We start from the raw sequence: 18560 nt of genomic DNA, 5'->3' as shown, positions 1-18560 counted from the left end.
TTTCGCCTGGGGCCCAGAAAAACCTGGAGTCGGCCCTGCCCATAGCCTCCCTGTAGTTCAGCACGAGAGCCCCGTAGCCTCCCCGTAGTTCAGCATATGAGAGCCCCGTAGCCTCCCCGTAGTTCAGCATATGAGAGCCCCATAGCCTCCCCGTAGTCCCGCATATGAGAGTCCCATAGCCTCCTCGTAGTCCAGCATATGAGAGTCCCATAGCCTCCCCGTAGTCCAGCATATGAGAGTCCCATAGCCTTCCCATGTGCAGCCGAACATCTCATACACATAAAAAGAAAACCCACATACTCACCTCGGTCCCATTCCACCGGGGGCTCTGCCTGATCCTCTGCTCCTGTCTCCGATGCACTGACTTTCCGCAGTGCGCAGCTGATGATATGAAATGACGTCATCGCGTTAGCTGTTTCTCATGCTGATTGGTGGAAGAGAGGGCCAGAGGCGAGTGGCAGGTGAGGGCACGGTGCGGCCCGTGGGCCATTGTTATCAGCCCCCGCGGCTTTCTCCGTCCGCGGGCCGGACTGGAACAGCCAGAGGGCCGGACTTTGCCCAGGTGTGCTCTAGAGGGATACTCAGCATGACAAGCCTTTGGGAGCTATTAGCAGTTATCAACCAGCATCTATTGTAATAAGCTAGCTCGTAGGTAAGGCCCTTATCAGCCCCAAAACCAGAAATCCAGAGTATTAAAAAACCTTCCATCCTTCCCACAGATTGAATAGTGTTAGTGTACACAGCATTTGTACGTTCCAGTCCTCTATGGGGTACTACTAGCACTAGATGGCATATGTAGCTTTCAGATTGTTCATTCTTCAATAAGCTCAGTGTTCTGTTTCAGCATTTGGTGACCACTCTGCATGGATTTATATTCACAATTTCAGAAAGTCGCCTCTAACTTGGAGAATAGTACTTTGAACCTAAACACAAAAAATAGACGACGATGGGGATACATAACGAAAACGGTCAAGAGCTCAGATGAGTGGGAAGACTTCCAAGACCTTGACATTGACTCTTCCAATACTAGAACAGAAGCGAAGAATGACAGACCTAGACCAGTCGGTGATGGCCTTTCTAGGTAAATAGATTTGGGTTTTTTGGGTTTCTAGTTCTTTTATTAGACAACTCTTTTTGAATTGTTAGAACTTGTTTGTTTTGAATTATGTTTTTTTTTCCTTTCAAATCAATTATATTCAGATTATATGATTCCTAATTATATTGGCTTTCCTATAATGGCGTATGCTGCAGTCAACCTCTTACAAGACCTAATTTTTCAGCTTATAGATATTGATAGATATGACAACTGACTGGATGCTGAAGTCTGTTTTGTGGTGAACGTCTACAAAGTCCAGCCTATAAATGTCATGGACTCATCATGTCAAATTGAACAGTTTAAAAAAAAGAAAATATCAGAATATCAAAACTGAGAAGAGATCAAGTTAATAGAATCATCCATGTGGGATATAATAAATAGTGACGTACTTTTTGTTTAAATGATGTTACACTGTTGGGTAATATTAATAAGCCTTGTCTCTGGCAGATGCGCGAGGTGGACTGACGCATCAATCAGCTGAGCAGGGAGTCTCCTCCCTCGATCAAACACCTTAGATGCCGCGCTAACAATTGACTATAGCATCTAGGGGGTGAAACACTTAGAATTGGTTCCTTGTAGCAGAAGCCCAGCTTTCAATCGCTGCTAGACTCCTTTATCTGATTGCATGAGCAATGTCATTGTGCTCGTATATAAGGCAATCCATGATGTACATTTTTTTCATAGTGCTTTTCAGCATTAATAATGTGAAAGTTGTTTGTACGGGACATTTATATTGAAACCAGTCAGACCAATAGAGGCCTATTTTTGCCTATTGGAAATATTATAATTTGCATGTAATCTAAATGCTTTCACGCTAAACTTCTAATTTTCCTTTTATCATTCTATCTGCCAATCCTGAAGCAGCTTTGAGAGAATTTTAGATTTGAAGGATGACATTAGTACAAGACCCGTGCACTCCTCATTCTCCAGACAAGACACTGCAGCATCCAGGAGAACGTCAGCTAAGCAACATTACCTGAAACATGCCAGGTATTTGCCTGGTCAGTACAGCCATTATTTATTTCCTTCAGTATTTTGTAAAGAAAACTGAACTATATACGGTATATGTGTTCGCAGATAGCCCCTTTCACAAATCTTGTCTTGATCAAACAAATTTATTTTGGTATTTTAGATATTGAATTAACCAGCAGTACTGAGTATTTTTTTCCATTCACTTGTCTTGGGTCCATTTAAAGGACCAACAATTAAAGGGAACTTGTCATGTTGTACATGAAGTCTGATCTGTGGACAGTATGGTATAGAGCAGAATATTATATAGGTTTGTTGGAAAAGATTCAGTATAGCTTGAATCTAATAAATAAAAAATCCCTGGTGTTTGTATGCAGATGAGTCCAGTGGGGAGGCCTTCTCAGTGACTGAAAGCTATCTCTCTGCATGCAGTCATACAGGGAAGATTGCTAATCACGGAGTAGGACCGTCTATTGGACTCATGCATACAAACACCAGGAATTTCAATGAATAACATACAAGTTTTACTGAAAAGTACCCAAAGAAATGTACATCAATCTAATCCGCTTCTCTAAGCAACTTTCACTATAGCATCCTACCTGCAGAACAGATACCATTTTCAACATGACCAGTTCCCTTTAAAGGATAACTAAACATTTTTTTTTATTTAATTATTGATCCACCTTTGTAAAGTTATGAATGTTTGTAATATACTCCACTACTTTTTTTTTTTAGCTCCCTTTCTTTCCTAAACACTATGCTGCAATTGCTGTTTTAACTACCTAGTTTATGGAATCTGTACACTCTTCACACTCTTACAGTCTGAGCTTTTCTGCAGCTTCTATAAGACCATGAACCAGGAAGTTAAAACGGCACTTTCAGCTTGGTGTTTGGGAAAGAAGGACGATAGGAAAAAAAAGTAGTAGAGTTTATTTAAAAAATGCAAACTTTGCAAAGGTGTATCAATAATTAAGTAAAAAAAAACAACTTATTTTCTAAACTTGTATTTATATATCGACAATGTAATCCACATTCCTTTCTACATATCTAACGTTTGTATGTAATGAATTATTTCAATAATTAATATAACATTTTTAAGGTTTTTTTTGTTTGTTTGTTTGTTTTTTTTAGGCATATCTATTAAGAACAGTGCTGGATCTAATCATCATGATGGATTAAATTATTTTAACCAATGGCCAAATATTAGTCGGCCAGTTAACCCTCTTGCGGTGCCAGCAGGTAAAGTCTGATTTTATATTATCCTTTATTACAAATTTAAAGAGTTATTCCCATCTTGGCAAGTTATCAACTACCGACAGTAGTTGTCTGATCAGGACTAGTCAGGACTAACTTTCTGCACCGCTGAGATGTGTGCTGGCACTGTTATAACACAGTGCTGGAGGCCACCGTCACGGGTCGCACAATGAAGAACAGCTGCTATTGACTGAGTTCTTGAAAACTGTCTAGTCCCCTGGAATTAATTGCAAAAGGAATTCTAACCCCTTATTTTATATTTATAAATGATAAAAGATTGATGTAGAAAACTGCCCTTCTTTTTTTAATTTGCCTCATTTTTATATAGAAAGCCTTTAGAGATCATTTTATTTATATTTATTTTTTCACATTTGACTGAGCAGAAGAGTGCAAAGATAAAAAAAAATAAAAATACGTCCATGTGTGTGTATATCCATATGCTGACATGTGAGAACCTCTATTCTGCCTCTGTGAGCAATGGAGAAAACTTCCCTAATAAATCATCGAATCGAGAATATTACAAAAGTGAATTCTCGCAGAATTACAGTACCAGTGAAGAGCAGGTTCTGGCCTCCTGTTAAATTATGCATGAGATGTTAGTAGAAGTGCTGGTGAAGACAACTGATGGTGATTTGACATCAGATGAGGGACAAAAATACTTCTTTGTATCGCTTGATCTATGGAAATTTCACCTTTGCCTCATTAAAGTATTTTACACTGTGTAGCAGGTCTTACTGCAAGTTAAAGGGAACCTGTCACCAGAAAAAACGTTATTAACCTGCAGCTATGAGGTTAGTCTACTGCTTAATAGTGTTATTAATCTGCCTGGCACCAGCAGGTTAATAATGCTGCCGGAAGAAAATGAACTTTAATCCCCTATGCACCATTTGGGGTTCAGTCACCACTCTGAGTACACAGTGCAATGACTATAACTGCGCCCCCTGCCCTGACTGACAGCCAACTTCAATGCAGAGCCAGTGTCGGTCAGGACCGGGGGCGCAGTTACAGCCGTCACGCTGTGTACTCAGAGCTGTGACTGAAACTGGATACTTCTAGGGAAGTTAATTTTCTCCCCGCAGCGTTCAGCTAAATGCGGGCACCAGACAGGTTAGTAACGCTATTAACCTGCAGGTTATCCCTATATTTGCAGGTTAATAATGTTTATTTCTGGTGACAGGTTCCCTTTAATATCAATACCATGAATTATACTTTTTGGCAAATGTAGACTTGTCTCTTTCATTGAGAATTAACATAACAAATACGTTGTCCTTTGAGATCATATTCACAATTCTTTGGAAGTTTATTTGCAATGTGCTATGAATTTCATCCTTTCCTATGCTCTGTGCATTTTTCCTACTTTTAAGGATCTAATGGAGTTACAGGTTACATTCCAACTTTCTGGAAACAGGAATTGAGTTCTGTTGGGCCAAAGACTCGATTAGCCCCCCTTACAAACCCATCTCCAAGTAAGTTTTTTTTTTTTTTTTTTGTTACAGAAGAATGCATGCAATTTCTCTTTATCATTTGATTTATTGTCGTCATGTTTGAGGGGTTTTTCTTTTGCTATTTGCTGATGTTTTTTTCCCCAAATTCTTCAAAATGGCATACGCGGTTCATGAATTCATCGCAAAAACAAAAATGCTCTTTATTTTTGTCTTTTAAAGGAGTTGTCCGCTACTAGTACAACCCCTTCTTGATCTAAATTTTTGGCCCCGATAAAATAAAAAAAGCTTACACTCCCTTCCCCTGCCGACACCGTTCCAGCTGTGTCTGCACTCGTGGTCCTGGCACTCTAGTGCGCTTATTGTGAAACGTGAGCGCGGCTTCCAATCAGAGGTGAGTATAAGCTTTTTTTATTTTATCGGGGCCAAACATGTAGATCAAGAAGAGGTTGTCCTAGTACTGGACAACTCCTTTAACATTTTTTTTCTGACTTTTCAGCACCAAAAGTTGAAAATGCTTTGAAAAGTCGCAAAAATGGCTGGAATTGGAAACTCCTCCAGAAACTGTATTCCAGGAGGGTGGAAGAGGGGTGAATGGAGTGAGAGGCTCCAAAAACATGCGACATTTGGTGAAAGTCACTTTTGATGAAACTGTCTAAAACATCTAGAAAAGCAAAGTTGTCGAGGGAAAAAAAAAAAAAAGACTTAAAGAGGTTGTCCACTACTTTTACATTGATGACCTATCCTAAGGATAGGTCACTGTCTGATCAGCCGGGGTCAGATACCTGGCACCCCCGCCGATCAACCGTTATCGGTGTCGACAGCGGCTGACACCGGTCAGAAGTACTCACTTGCGAAGCTGCTCTGTCTTCTGGTAGTGGACAACCTCTTTAAAAAAGAAAGACAGCTAAAAAATGGTGCAAAACGTAAAGTAATACTAAAGCCACTAAAAAGGAGCAAATTGCTGCAGAAAAGTGGAGACACAGCAATTACAGTTCTCTCCAAGCCTGCGGTCATTTATGCAGATACTAAGAGATAGATAATAGTAGCAAGGTAAAAAGCAGCAGACGAAAGTTGCATATAGCACCTGTCATTGGTTCTGAAAGGTTGCAGGTTTTCTTTACCAGTATTCAGATGAAATCTATGAAAGCCACCTCTATATCCAGACCCACCAATCTGAGTGTGATCAGCTGATAGGTAATGCTTATCGATAGCAGCATTAGTCTTAGAAAAAGACAGATTTGATATTTTGGGTTTGACTCTGGATTTACACCTGACCTTACTGGCAGAAGCTTCTCTCCCTATTAAAATAATCCTGAAATCTCTGCTGAATACTTGGCACCAACATCATAGAAAAGTTTATTCACAGTTTACAGTTCTTTCAACATAGTAATTGGCCTCTGATGCTAAGAATTCAATGTCTGCAAAATATTAACCGTTGGATTCATGCTAACCTTGACTTTTTATTTTTATTTGTTTGATCCTCACATTCCATAGTTTGGTAGAGTGCAAGGGTGCAGCCAAATTGTCTGCCTGCTCCCTCACTATCATGCCACGGATTACCTGTTCCCATTGGTACAATATCACCCTCCCTATTCGCATTTGTCCAAAAGATTTTGAACCGTGCTGCTACAACAAGTTAGACTTATTTAGACCTCCTTCACATGTCCTTATAAAACCGGTACTGGAAAAGACAGTACCGGTGCCATCCGTGTGCTGTACTCGTTTTTCACGGACCCATAGACTTTGTATTGGCCCTTGCCGTCCGTGCTGCTGGAAAAAAAGGACACGTCTCCATGAAGATCACCATAGGTTATAATGGGTCAATGTAGTATCTGTGAAAAAAAACTGATGTCACACATACCAGAAACCCGTACATGTGAAGGAGGCCTTAGAAGGATCCTGTTACTGTGGATTTCATCCTTGGCAAATGTGCTTCCTAACTGCAAAGTAATATCTAGAGCAGCTTCTTTGTGGCCTTGCTGCTGCAAGAGATCACCATCAGAAATGCCTTGTAACAATGTGCCTGAAGGAGTTAGTTTGTTTTGTTTTTGATTTTTTTTCAAATCACAGTAGTCCTGCAGAAGTGCTTTGGATCGGTGTGGTTTCAGGTCTGAAGACCCCCGCCAATCACTCACAATACCATGCAGAAGCTTTTAGGTTGAGTAGGGCCTCCTTCGACTTTCTCCTGAGTCTGTACTGATCTGTGTGCGTGGCTCATGCAGCCTGATACAAAACTGATAAAATTGACGACTCCATGTGTCCAGTGCTACTATTGCCTTTTTACCTGTAAGACTCCTTAATGACCTCACTCCCACCTCTGCACTGGTTCAGGTCTCTGCCTCCTCTACTTCTTCCCTCTCGCATATCTTGATGTTGATTGTGGAGGAAAAGAGGGTGCAGGTTGACTGTATCATATTGTCTACATGCAGGGGCACGCGTCCCTCCACTCCGCCTCCATGAGCCCTGTACTTGCCTCACGATATCTGTTGGAGCACGTTGTGGGTGGCAGTGAGGTTTTTTTTTTTGTTTTTTTATAATTTTGTCCGGGTACCTGACTATACCCATACCTGTACCAGTACAGCCGTGATGGTGGCCTTGGCTACATCTGTAGGTTAGTTTTATTCCTGGAAACTAAGCGTTCTAGAGTAGAATAGGAATCTGTAGTCTGTTTCTGCATGGAGGATATTTCTCACAATCCATACAATTAGTATCTAAATCTGTACAAATGTGTAAACCCACTCGTATATGTGTATAATTTTTTATTTTTTTCTTAAAATAAGTCTCATATTGCAATAGTCGTTTTCAATGCTGTTTATTTCCTTTTTGCATCTAGAGTTTGGGTCCATAAAATCTGTTGGATCATATATGGGACCGTGTACCATCAACTCGCCATCTAAAAGTTCTCCTACGTTGTCTCCCAGGCCGCCACCTCTTCAGCCAATTCATGGGAGAACAGACTGGATGTCCAAATATGGCGGACGCAGATAACCAAGCATAGCACTTTATTTGGCATCTATTATGCCAGCCTGTTTATCAGCAATGGAAGCCGTTTTTATGGGGTTTTTTATGCTTCATATCTTTTAATTTTCCATTTGTAGTATTCAAGAAATACTACAGTATTCTAGAAAGAGAGATAAAAGTACCTGCTGTGAGCAGGACCATGTTGTAGATAATTCTGGCTCTCTCATATGTCCGACTCTGTAGTGTATGCAGTGCCATCTTGTAACCTCCTGTCAAGAGCAAATATAGACACTGGTTGAGAGTTATCAAAACTGGTACAAATGAGCACTTGCCCATGGCAGCCAATCAGATTGATTTTTTTCACTTTTAAAATTAACGGTTAGACATTAAATTGGATTGGTTGCCTTAGGTAAGTGTCCCACACTTTTCTCAGACACTAGTTTAGATAAGTCTTCCCATAGCATAAATGTAATGTTAGTAGAAGCCCTTTCTATTAGCTGCTATCATTTTACTCATGTGTATAATAGTCCCTATAGCTAAAGAAGCATCTGTGGGCTAAGTATCTAAATACAGATGGGATAAACTAAATATCTAGTGACCCTTTAAATGGTAGTTCTCTGGAATATTTGTGTCCCTGCCTCTATTTCGAGAGTAGGACCCATGCTACTGCCAGTGGAGTGCGGCAGTTCATAAGAGAATTGAGCGAACCTCATATATGCGGACACCTCTCAATTCCTGGTGCCATATGGCAGGACCCCGTTCTCAAGACAGATACGGATCTAACCACTGGGACCCACATCTACGAGACGATTATGGCAGGTCCTGCTATGCCACCTCCATTTTAGTGATTCACAGTAGCACTCCAGGAAAATAGTTTTGCACATATAATGGGAAGTCACTCCAATAATAGTCTACCTTTATCACACACTAATTTTATTATGGGCACCTGACCCCCTATGCATAGTTTTCTACTCTGCCTAAATCAATGGGTTTGAGCAATAGTAATCTATTGTGAACAGTGGCCTTTAAGTCTGAACAATAACTGGGTGAAGGGCTGGCGTAGAGGGCGAGGATGTCTGCCCTGCCTGTAGATCTGTTTATTTCATGTCGCAGTAAAACACTACCCAGTTACTTAGTTTTATTATAATCTTTGATGTCCATTAATTTCATAATTATTGTGAATCTGCAGAACATTGCTGGGCAATGTAGTGCACTTCTTTCTAACAAGAACACCGCTTGCCTTTACTGTATACAACAGTTGTTTTAGTTTACTGAGTCCACAAACACTTATCACTAACTCCAAAACATGAGTTTTACATTTTCACTTTAAAGGGAATCTGTCCGAAGGATCACCCCCCATTTTTCCGCCTAAGATCTCTATATGGACATGCAGGTTGTAGGAGGCTGAATATAATTATAATAATAATTTTATTTATATAATGCCAATATATTTCGCAGCACTTTATAATTAAATGAGACATATAAAGACATTGCAAAGTAACACACTGTTCAACAGTTGCAGGAGGAGTGAGGGCCCTGCTCACAAGCTTACAATCTATAAGGACTGATACACATCTACAATCTGATGTGTCATTACAGGTACAGCCATGTTTTTCTTAATATTTAAATGATCTTTTAAGCTCTATGGGCCAGACATAGATCTCCACGAGAGTCTGCCTCCAGAGTTAATTTTAAATTAAAGGGGGTGTCACCAGTGTGAGACATGTAATGACTGCTATCCTGATCTCACTACAAAACTGTGCTTGATTACAACTTACAAAGAACAGCAGAGCTGAACTTTCTCATTACAAACACTTACGCAGCTCTCCTCTCTCATAGTGCTGTTAGCTCCGCTGCAGAGCTGTGCCTGATTACATCTTACACAGTACAGCAGAGCTGAACTTTCTCATTACAAACACTTACGCAGCTCTCCTCTCTCATAGTGCTGTTAGCTCCGCTGCAGAGCTGTGCCTGATTACATCTTACACAGTACAGCAGAGCTGAACTTTCTCATTACAAACACTTACGCAGCTCTCCTCTCTCATAGTGCTGTTAGCTCCGCTGCAGAGCTGTGCCTGATTACATCTTACACAGTACAGCAGAGCTGAACTTTCTCATTACAAACACTTACGCAGCTCTCCTCTCTCATAGTGCTGTTAGCTCCGCTGCAGAGCTGTGCCTGACTACACCTAACGCTTCTTCAGCTTTCATCTCCTGGCATTCAGTGTGTGGGGGAGGGGGAGAGTACACCTGAGCTGAGCGCACCATGAGAAACGAGCTGCAGGTGTGTTTGTTATGAGACAAAGCTCTACTATGCTCTTATTAATAATCACAATCTGCTCTACAATGAGATCAGGAAAATAGACTGTCAGTCATTTCATGTGTCACACAGGTAACATCCCATTTCCTTTAAAATAAGCTCCGGAGGAAGATTCTCAGAGAGATCTATGTCCGACTTTAACTCATTTACACATTAAGAAAAATGTGGATTTCTCTGCAATAAGACATTGAATATCATTTTATTAAACTTTGTATTACCTTGATGCCAATATTAATGGCTATTGGGGGGTTGATTCTTCTGACAGATTCCTTTTTAAAAGATAAATGCTGTGACCACCCAACTTTTTAGTAACATGTACTTTTTATTTTCCTATTGTTATAATTGTTATTTAATAGAGTTGTAAGTATATTTTGTTACTTTCTTTCTTTGGCATGCCTGAAGTGCTTTATTTTGAGAAGGATTGGTCCAATTGGTTACTTGATTGCCCTCATGAGCTTTTTTTCATAATGTATTTACGTCTTACTAAAATAGTGTAATAAGGCTAGGGCGACATGGAGCAGCCAAAGTTGTATAGGCCACATTCACTGGAGAAAAAATATATGCAAATTGGCTCTCGTTCAGCCGAGAAGAAAATGGTCTCTAGTGCCACCTATAGTTAGATTCCCTGTAAGTCAACATCCAACACACTAAAGTGCTTTGAAACATAACTAGGGATATCAGACAAACTATAGACCCTTTCCTATAGACAGCAGAATTTAAAGTTCATGCTCCTTGTGGTAGGAGCATTTTGTATGCAAGTGTGCACATATGTACTCAAATTTCACATATTGGTTTCACATATTCCTCCAGTCAAGACCGCTACCATTATAGTTGAAGGGAGCCAAAAGTCTAATTTTTGCAGCAGATCAAGAAACGTATGGAGCAAACTGGGGAGAATTTATCAAGACTTGTTCAAGTAAAACTGGAGTAATTTTTCTTAATAACCAATTAGATCCCTCCTCTCATTTCCCAAAGACCCTGGGAAATGTTAGAGCTTAAAGGGTTATTCCCAGAATCGCATTATTTTGCACAAAATATGGTAAATGCATACTTATTTTTAATATATAGACTAAGGCAAACAAAGTTTCTTTTTCTTGTACTTTTGTATCTATTATTCAGCTCTGTGCATCCACCTTCACATGGCAGAAAATGTTCTCTTCCATCTACATCAATATGGCTGCAGTTTGGTTTTACATTATTAGCTAGTTCTAGAACTCAGCTCTCCTACTGTCCTCCACAACGACACTGCAGACCTGTGTTTATCTACTGTAAAATAATCAGCGATGTGAACCTGCAAATGCTGCTCTGTTGATGCATATAGCAGAAGAGAATCCGTCATATGCGTCAATAGAGTGGCATTTGCAGTTTCACATCACTTATCTCTCAGCAGTAGGCAACAAACACGGCTCATCTAATCTCAGCCCCTCTACACAGTGCTCCAAACTGTAGTATCTCTCAATCTCAGCCCCGATATACAGCTCATCCTGCAGTATAGCTCTCCTTTTTGTCCACCCTATATACAACTCATCCTGCAATATATCTAACTTTTCTGTCCCCTCTATATGCATCTCCTACAGTAAATCTTTCCTTTCTGTCCCCTCTACATACAGCTTGTCCTGCAGTATTTCTCTCCTTTTCATCCCCTGAATATACAGCCTCATCCTGCAGTATGTCACCTCTCTTTGTTACAAGCTCACACAAGCACACTGCTGTTCCTGGTATGAGCTCTCTGCACTGAACTGAAGGTGGCTCTGCCCTTTTCTGTGACCTCACCCTTCACAGTAGACACTCCAATCTAGACAGAGCCCTGCTATACTGGCAGGATGCCAGCTAAGAGACTACACTGTACATGATCGACCAGGAGTACTGGAACTATAGGATGGTTCGAATAGCAACTAAGGGTAAATAGAGCCTGGATGGGCATCCTTGAGGAGTGATATATGCAAAACTAGACATATTTAAAAATGGATTATATTGGCATAAATTAATAAATGTGTACATTATTATAAGACCACATTGTGATTTCCCCAATATGACTTTAAATGTGAATGGTTGCAATGGGCAATTTCTCCACTTTTACACCAATTGTCATAAATTCTCCACTGCGTTATCAGTTAATATGGTTGCTACAATGTCGTTTACAGGAGTTCTGTACTGACCACTGTTGCACTTGACACCATTGAATGAAAGCAGATATAACAGATTTATTCGGCAGCAGATTCTGGGTGTTGATGTTTCGGAGTATGTTTACTCTATATTTACTCTTTGTAATTTAATAACGGAAGCTTAGGACAAAGCTGGTAAGTTTACATTAAAGGACATAAATTGGTAGCCAGCTGCAAGATATATTCCCCTATATTTATTATATATCTGTACATGTATTACACATTTCAGATGTGCCATCTGCTATTGTAAAGCTTTTATAGCTCTTAAAACTTTTTTATAAGCTACTGTAATAACTTAGTTGCCAAATAAAACATTCCAGACAAAATTCTAAATTTGAATTCTGCCTTACCTCTTGGCTGATTTACCTCCCCTAGAAGAAAAATTCTTGGTGCCGCTCCTATGTATCCACATTGGTTCAGGAGATGTTGGTTTACAGCTGCAAGTACACCTTACATACAACCTATACCAGCAGCCTGTAAAAGTGTTTGATGCAACTCAAACTCCATATTATGTGTTAAGCTATGTATGAGAGCAACTGAGTATATACTCAAAACTCAAAAAAATGTTCAGAGTGTAAAGCTTAACTCAAAACAAGCACACGCCATCCCCCAAAAAAGGTAGTACAAAACATGTTGAAAAAACACTATGGCCCTGATTCAGCAAAGTATTTGCTGCAGATTTCCGGCATAAAACACTTTGAAAAGTCACAAAATTTTTACGCAGCTTGAAGTTGTGGAAAGATTTTGCAACTTTTGATATTTTCACACAAGTTTTTCCAGATCCGCCAAAGTGGATGGAGCATAAGCAGGGGATGTGGACAGGTTGTGTCAATGCCCAACAATGCCAGAAATGTACTTCAGTCCCTGATTGGAGTAAGATTTCTAGTGAGGCGACTCCAATGATAAGATGTTCCAAATTCATTAACTGTCATGTGCCTGTTAATGAATTGCAGGCATCTTACTCCATCACACCCCTTCATTAGGACTGGTGCGTACAACTCCAGTTTTAATGAATCTGGTCCATCTGAGCTAGGTTCTTCTGCTCTGACTGAATGTGAAAGCTGCAGCCAATCAATACATCAGTCACTGATTGGCTGAAGCGGTCATATGACTTCCTCCGCAGGATCTTAGGTGATGCAGATCGGAGTGCTGGAAGTCTGCACTATTATAGGAGATTAGTATAAACTTTGGGTTTTTTAGTCAACTCTGGGCCCATTAACTTTAAAATCAGGGACAACCCTTTTTTAATGTCTTTTTATTTGGCATAACGCGGTTTAATAGATTTTTTGCCCAACACTACTGTGCCAAAATGTCATATATGATGTACTATTTCAGCGTTGTAGTGTCTTTTTATAATGTCACTTTGTATTGTAATAGAACCAAGAACCACATTACACCTGTATAACCTTTATATAGGACCACGAAGTCATGCATAAGAGCAGCATTTTTTTTCCACTTATTAAGTTTGCTTTAATGTCTTGTGTCCTATTTATATTGTATGTATCATTTTCTACTTGTATAATAAAGATTTTTTTCTTAGGTTGTTGTAATGACCTGTTTGTCAGTTAACTAAAAATGATGGTGACGTGGAGGGGGTGTAAATAAATATTAAAGTGATTGTCTCAGAGCAGACATTGATGGCATATGTAGTGATTAGCATTGGTACAGGGGTCAGCTCTCCAAAGCCCCTTGCTACTGCTTTTTGCTGTGTGTGATCAATTATTTTTATATTCTCCTAAATTCGATCTCACCCCTCACACCACATTCCTCCTGGTCGAGCACCACTTTTGCTCCAAAAGGACAGGGACACAGTGTTTTTTTTCGCATTACTTCTATGTGTGCGTTTTGTGAACTGAGCGCTGATCAGTGGCATACATCACTAATTGTCACCCGTGCTCATTTTTTGGACAGAACCGTTTTTGTTCTGTTACTTTTTACTCTCGCACCACTTTGGTGTGTACTTTTTGTGAGCTGAGTGCTAATCTGTGATATTCATCACTGATACGTATCTGTGCTCAATTTTTATCGCAGCTTTTTTTTTTTTAAAGTGAAAAAATTAATTAAATGATTCCAGTTAGTGTTAGTGTGTGTGTGTGTGTGTGTGTGTGTGTGTATGTGTGATATATATATATTATACAGTACAGACCAAAAGTTTGGACACACCTCATTTAAAGATTTTTCTGTATTTTCATGACTATGAAAATTGTACATTCACACTGAAGGCATCAAAACTATGAAGTAACACGTGGAATTATATACTTAACAAAAAAGTGTGAAACTACTGAAAATATGTCTTATATTCTAGGTTCTTCAAAGTAGCCACCTTTTGCTTTGATGACTGCTTTGCACACTCTTGGCATTCTCTTGATGAGCTTCAAGAGGTAGTCACCGGAAATGGTTTTCACTACACAGGTGTGCCCTGTCAGGTTTAATAAGTGGGATTTCTTGCCTTATAAATGGGGTTGGGACCATCAGTTGTGTTGTGCAGAAGTCTGGTGGATACACAGCTGATAGTCCTACTGAATAGACTGTTAGCTGCTTTTTTCTTGCCATAATACAAATTCTAAGTAAAGAAAAACGAGTGGCCATCATTACTTTAAGAAATGAAGGTCAGTCAGTGCGAAAAATTGGGCAAACTTTGAAAGTGTCCCCAAGTGCAGTTGCAAAAACCATCAAGCGCTACAAAGAAACTGGCTCACATGAGGACCGCCCCAGGAAAGAAGACCAAGAGTCACCTCTACTTCTGAGGATAAGTTTATCCGAGTCACCAGCCTCAGAAATCGCAGGTTAACAGCAGCTAAGATTATAGACCAGGTCAATGCCACACAGAGTTCTAGCAGCAGACACATCTCTACAACAACTGTTAAGAGGAGACTTTGTGCAGCTGGCCTTCATGGTAAAATAGCTGCTAGGAAACCACTGCTAAGGACAGGCAACAAGCAGAAGAGACTTGTTTGGGCTAAAGAACTCAAGGAATGGACATTAGACCAGTGGAAATCTGTGCTTTGGTCTGATGAGTCCAAATTTGAGATCTTTGGTTCCAACCACCGTGTCTTTGTGCGACGGAGAAAAGGTGAACGGATGGACTCTACATGCCTGGTTCCCACCATGAAGCATGGAGGAGGAGGTGTGATGGTTTGGGGGTGCTTTGCTGGTGACACTGTTGGGAATTTATTCAAAATTGAAGGCATACGGAACCAGCATGGCTACCACAGCATCTTGCAGCGCCATGCTATTCCATCCGGTTTGCGTTTAGTTGGACCATCATTTATTTTTCAACAGGACAATGACCCCAAACACACCTCCAGGCTGTGGAAGGGCTATTTGACCAAGAAGGAGAGTGATGGGGTGCTACGCCAGATGACCTGGCCTCCACAGTCACCAGACCTGAACCCAATCGAGATGGTTTGGGGTGAGCTGGACTGCAGAGTGAAGGCAAAAGGGCCAACAAGTGCTAAGCATCTCTGGGAACTCCTTCAAGATTGTTGGAAGACCATTTCTGGTGACTACCTCTTGAAGCTCATCAAGAGAATGCCAAGAGTGTGCAAAGCAGTCATCAAAGCAAAAGGTGGCTACTTTGAAGAACCTAGAATATAAGACATATTTTCAGTTGTTTCATACTTTTTTGTTAACTATATAATTCCACATGTGTTAATTCATAGTTTTGATGCCTTCAGTGTGAATGTACAATTTTCATAGTCATGAAAATACAGAAAAATCTTTAAATGAGAAGGTGTGTCCAAACTTTTGGTCTGTACTGTGTATATATATAATTTATTTTTTTAATTTTCATATTCTCATTTTTTAGATTTCTATTCTGTTCTTTTCTTCTATTATTTTTCTATTCTTTTTCTATTTTTCTTTTTCTCTTCTACTCCAATAAAGTTTAGACCAAACACATCTGAATAATATTTTGTTAGAGTACATGTGAAAACACTACAGACTTATATACACACACACACACACACACACACCAACCCGTGAAAAAAATAAAATGTCCTGCTCTTCCCAAAGAGCATATTCAGCAGAGGAGGCATATGACTTCCTTGCCTCCAACACCGATAGTGAGGAAGAGGATGCCATATTCCTCTTTTTCCTCCTCCACCACTTCCTCTAGTGATAGCGAACCCCCACACAGATGCCCCAGGACAGCAAATCAACCAGCGCCATCTGTTAGTGACACCCATGTGGACCTCAGCTCCCGAATATTATGAGCCACAGATTCCTGATTTTGTGGCCCGATCTGGAATCCAGTTTGACACTGCCGGACTCACAGAAATAGACTTTAAGTATTTCTCTCTTAGGATTTTGTAAATCTCATGGTGGTTCAGACAAATTTGTACGCCCAGCAATTTTGTTACCAATATCCCACTTCGTCATTTGCTAACTGGATCCTTGTACTTCACATGGGGATAGTGAAGAAGCCAGAATTTCGGCAATATTGGAGTGTTGATGTTTTATATAACACTCCAGTTTGCAGCATGGCTATGTCCCGGACACACTTTCAGGCAATTCTCAAGTTTTTGTATTACAGCGATAATGCACAGTGTCCACCCTTAGATGCATGGGCGTACCCAGGATCAAAACTAGGGGGGGGCAAGCCATGGTCACAGATACCGAAGAGAAATATATATATATATATAGTACAATGCAAAGATTTCACTTCTTACATTACATGAGTGATATCTATTGTAAATTCCACAATAGCTCAGAAACCGGCGAATCGCTCCACACAGTATACTGGCCCCCATAAAATGCTCCATACAGAATACTGGTCCCCATATAACGCTCCATACAGGATACTGACCCCATATAACGCTCCATACAGAATACTGCCCCCCATATAACGCTCCATACAGAATACTGGCTCCCATATAATGCTCCATACAGTATACTGGCCCCCATATAACGCTCCATACAGAATACTGGCCTCCATATAACGCTCCATACAGGATACTGGCCCCCATATAATGCTCCATACAGAATACTGGCCCCCATATAACGCTCCAGGCAGGATACTGGCCCCCATATAACGCTCCAGGCAGGATACTGGCCCCCATATAACGCTCCAGGCAGGATACTGGCCCCCATATAACGCTCTATACAGAATACTGGCCCCCATATAACGCTCCAGGCAGGATACAGGCCCCCATATAACGCTCCAGGCAGGATACTGGCCCCCATATAACGCTCTATACAGAATACTGGCCCCCATATAACGCTCCATACAGAATACTGGCCCCCATATAACGCTCCATACAGGATACTGGCCCCCATATAATGCTCCATACAGAATACTGGCCCCCATATAACGCTCCATACAGAATACTGGCCCCCATATAATGCTCCATATGGAATACTGGCCCCCATATAACACTCCATACAGGATACTGGCCCCCATATAACGCTCCATACGGAATACTGGCCCCCATATAACACTCCATACAGGATACTGGCCCCCATATAACGCTCCATGCAGGATACTGGCCCCCATATAACGCTCCATGCAGGATACTGGCCCCCATATAACGCTCCATGCAGGATACTGGCCCCCATATAACGCTCCATACAGAATACTGGCCCCCATATAACGCTCCATCCAGGCTGTTCCCCACACATAATGCCTCATGCAGGCTGTCCCCCCCCACATAATGCCCCACGCAGGCTGTTCCCCCCCACATAATGCCCCATGCAGGCTGTCCCCCCCCCATATAATGCCCCATGTAGGATGTCACCCCACCTTATAATGCCCCATGCAGGATAACACCCCCCCTTCCTTATAATGCCCCATGAAGGATGTCACACCCCCCTCCCTTATAATGCCCCATGCAGGATGTCACACACACCCCCTCCCTTATAATGCCCCATGCAGGATGTCACACACCCCCCTCCCTTATAATGCCCCTTGCAGGATGTCACACACACCCCCCCTTATAATGCCCCATGCAGGATGTCACCCCCCCCCTTATAATGCCCCATGCAGGATGTCACCCCCCCATTATAATGCCCCATGCAGGATGTCACACACACCCCCCCTTATAATGTCCCATGCAGGATGTCACACACACCCCCTTATAATGCCCCATGCAGGATGTCACACACCCCCTTATAATGCCCCATGCAGGATGTCACACACCCCCCTTATTATGCCCCATGCAGGATGTCACCCCCCCCCCTTATAATGCCCCATGCAGGATATCACACACACCCCCCTTATAATGCCCCATGCAGGATGTCACCCCCCCCCTTATAATGCCCCATGCAGGATGTCACCCCCCCCTTATAATGCCCCATGCAGGATGTCACACACCCCCACCTCACCCCCCTCCCTTATATTGCCACAGGCCACC

At 41.2% G+C, this 18560-nt stretch overlaps 1 protein-coding gene across 4 annotated transcripts in view; it reads left to right on the top strand.

Moving 5' to 3' along the window:
* CILK1 (ciliogenesis associated kinase 1) overlaps nt 1–10848 on the top strand; it is a 40056-nt gene extending 29208 nt beyond the window's left edge. For 3 of the 4 annotated variants that reach the window (XM_073675404.1, XM_073675403.1, XM_073675405.1), the window contains exons 10-14: nt 888–1081; nt 1958–2097; nt 3197–3304; nt 4684–4785; nt 7598–10848. In XM_073675404.1, coding sequence (XP_073531505.1) covers nt 888–1081; nt 1958–2097; nt 3197–3304; nt 4684–4785; nt 7598–7752 — 699 coding nt within the window. In that variant the 3' untranslated portion in view covers nt 7753–10848. The remainder of the gene's footprint in view (nt 1–887; nt 1082–1957; nt 2098–3196; nt 3305–4683; nt 4786–7597) is intronic. The other variant, XM_073675406.1, reaches the window with a different exon arrangement.
* The last annotated feature ends 7712 nt before the right edge of the window (nt 10849–18560 follow it).

Source organism: Phyllobates terribilis, unplaced genomic scaffold (genome assembly GCF_046119375.1).
Source record: "Phyllobates terribilis strain yellow unplaced genomic scaffold, ASM4611937v1 Scaffold_3__8_contigs__length_932513732, whole genome shotgun sequence".
In the NCBI taxonomy this organism is placed as follows: domain Eukaryota; kingdom Metazoa; phylum Chordata; class Amphibia; order Anura; family Dendrobatidae; genus Phyllobates; species Phyllobates terribilis.
This window is presented reverse-complemented; position numbering and strand designations above follow the sequence as displayed.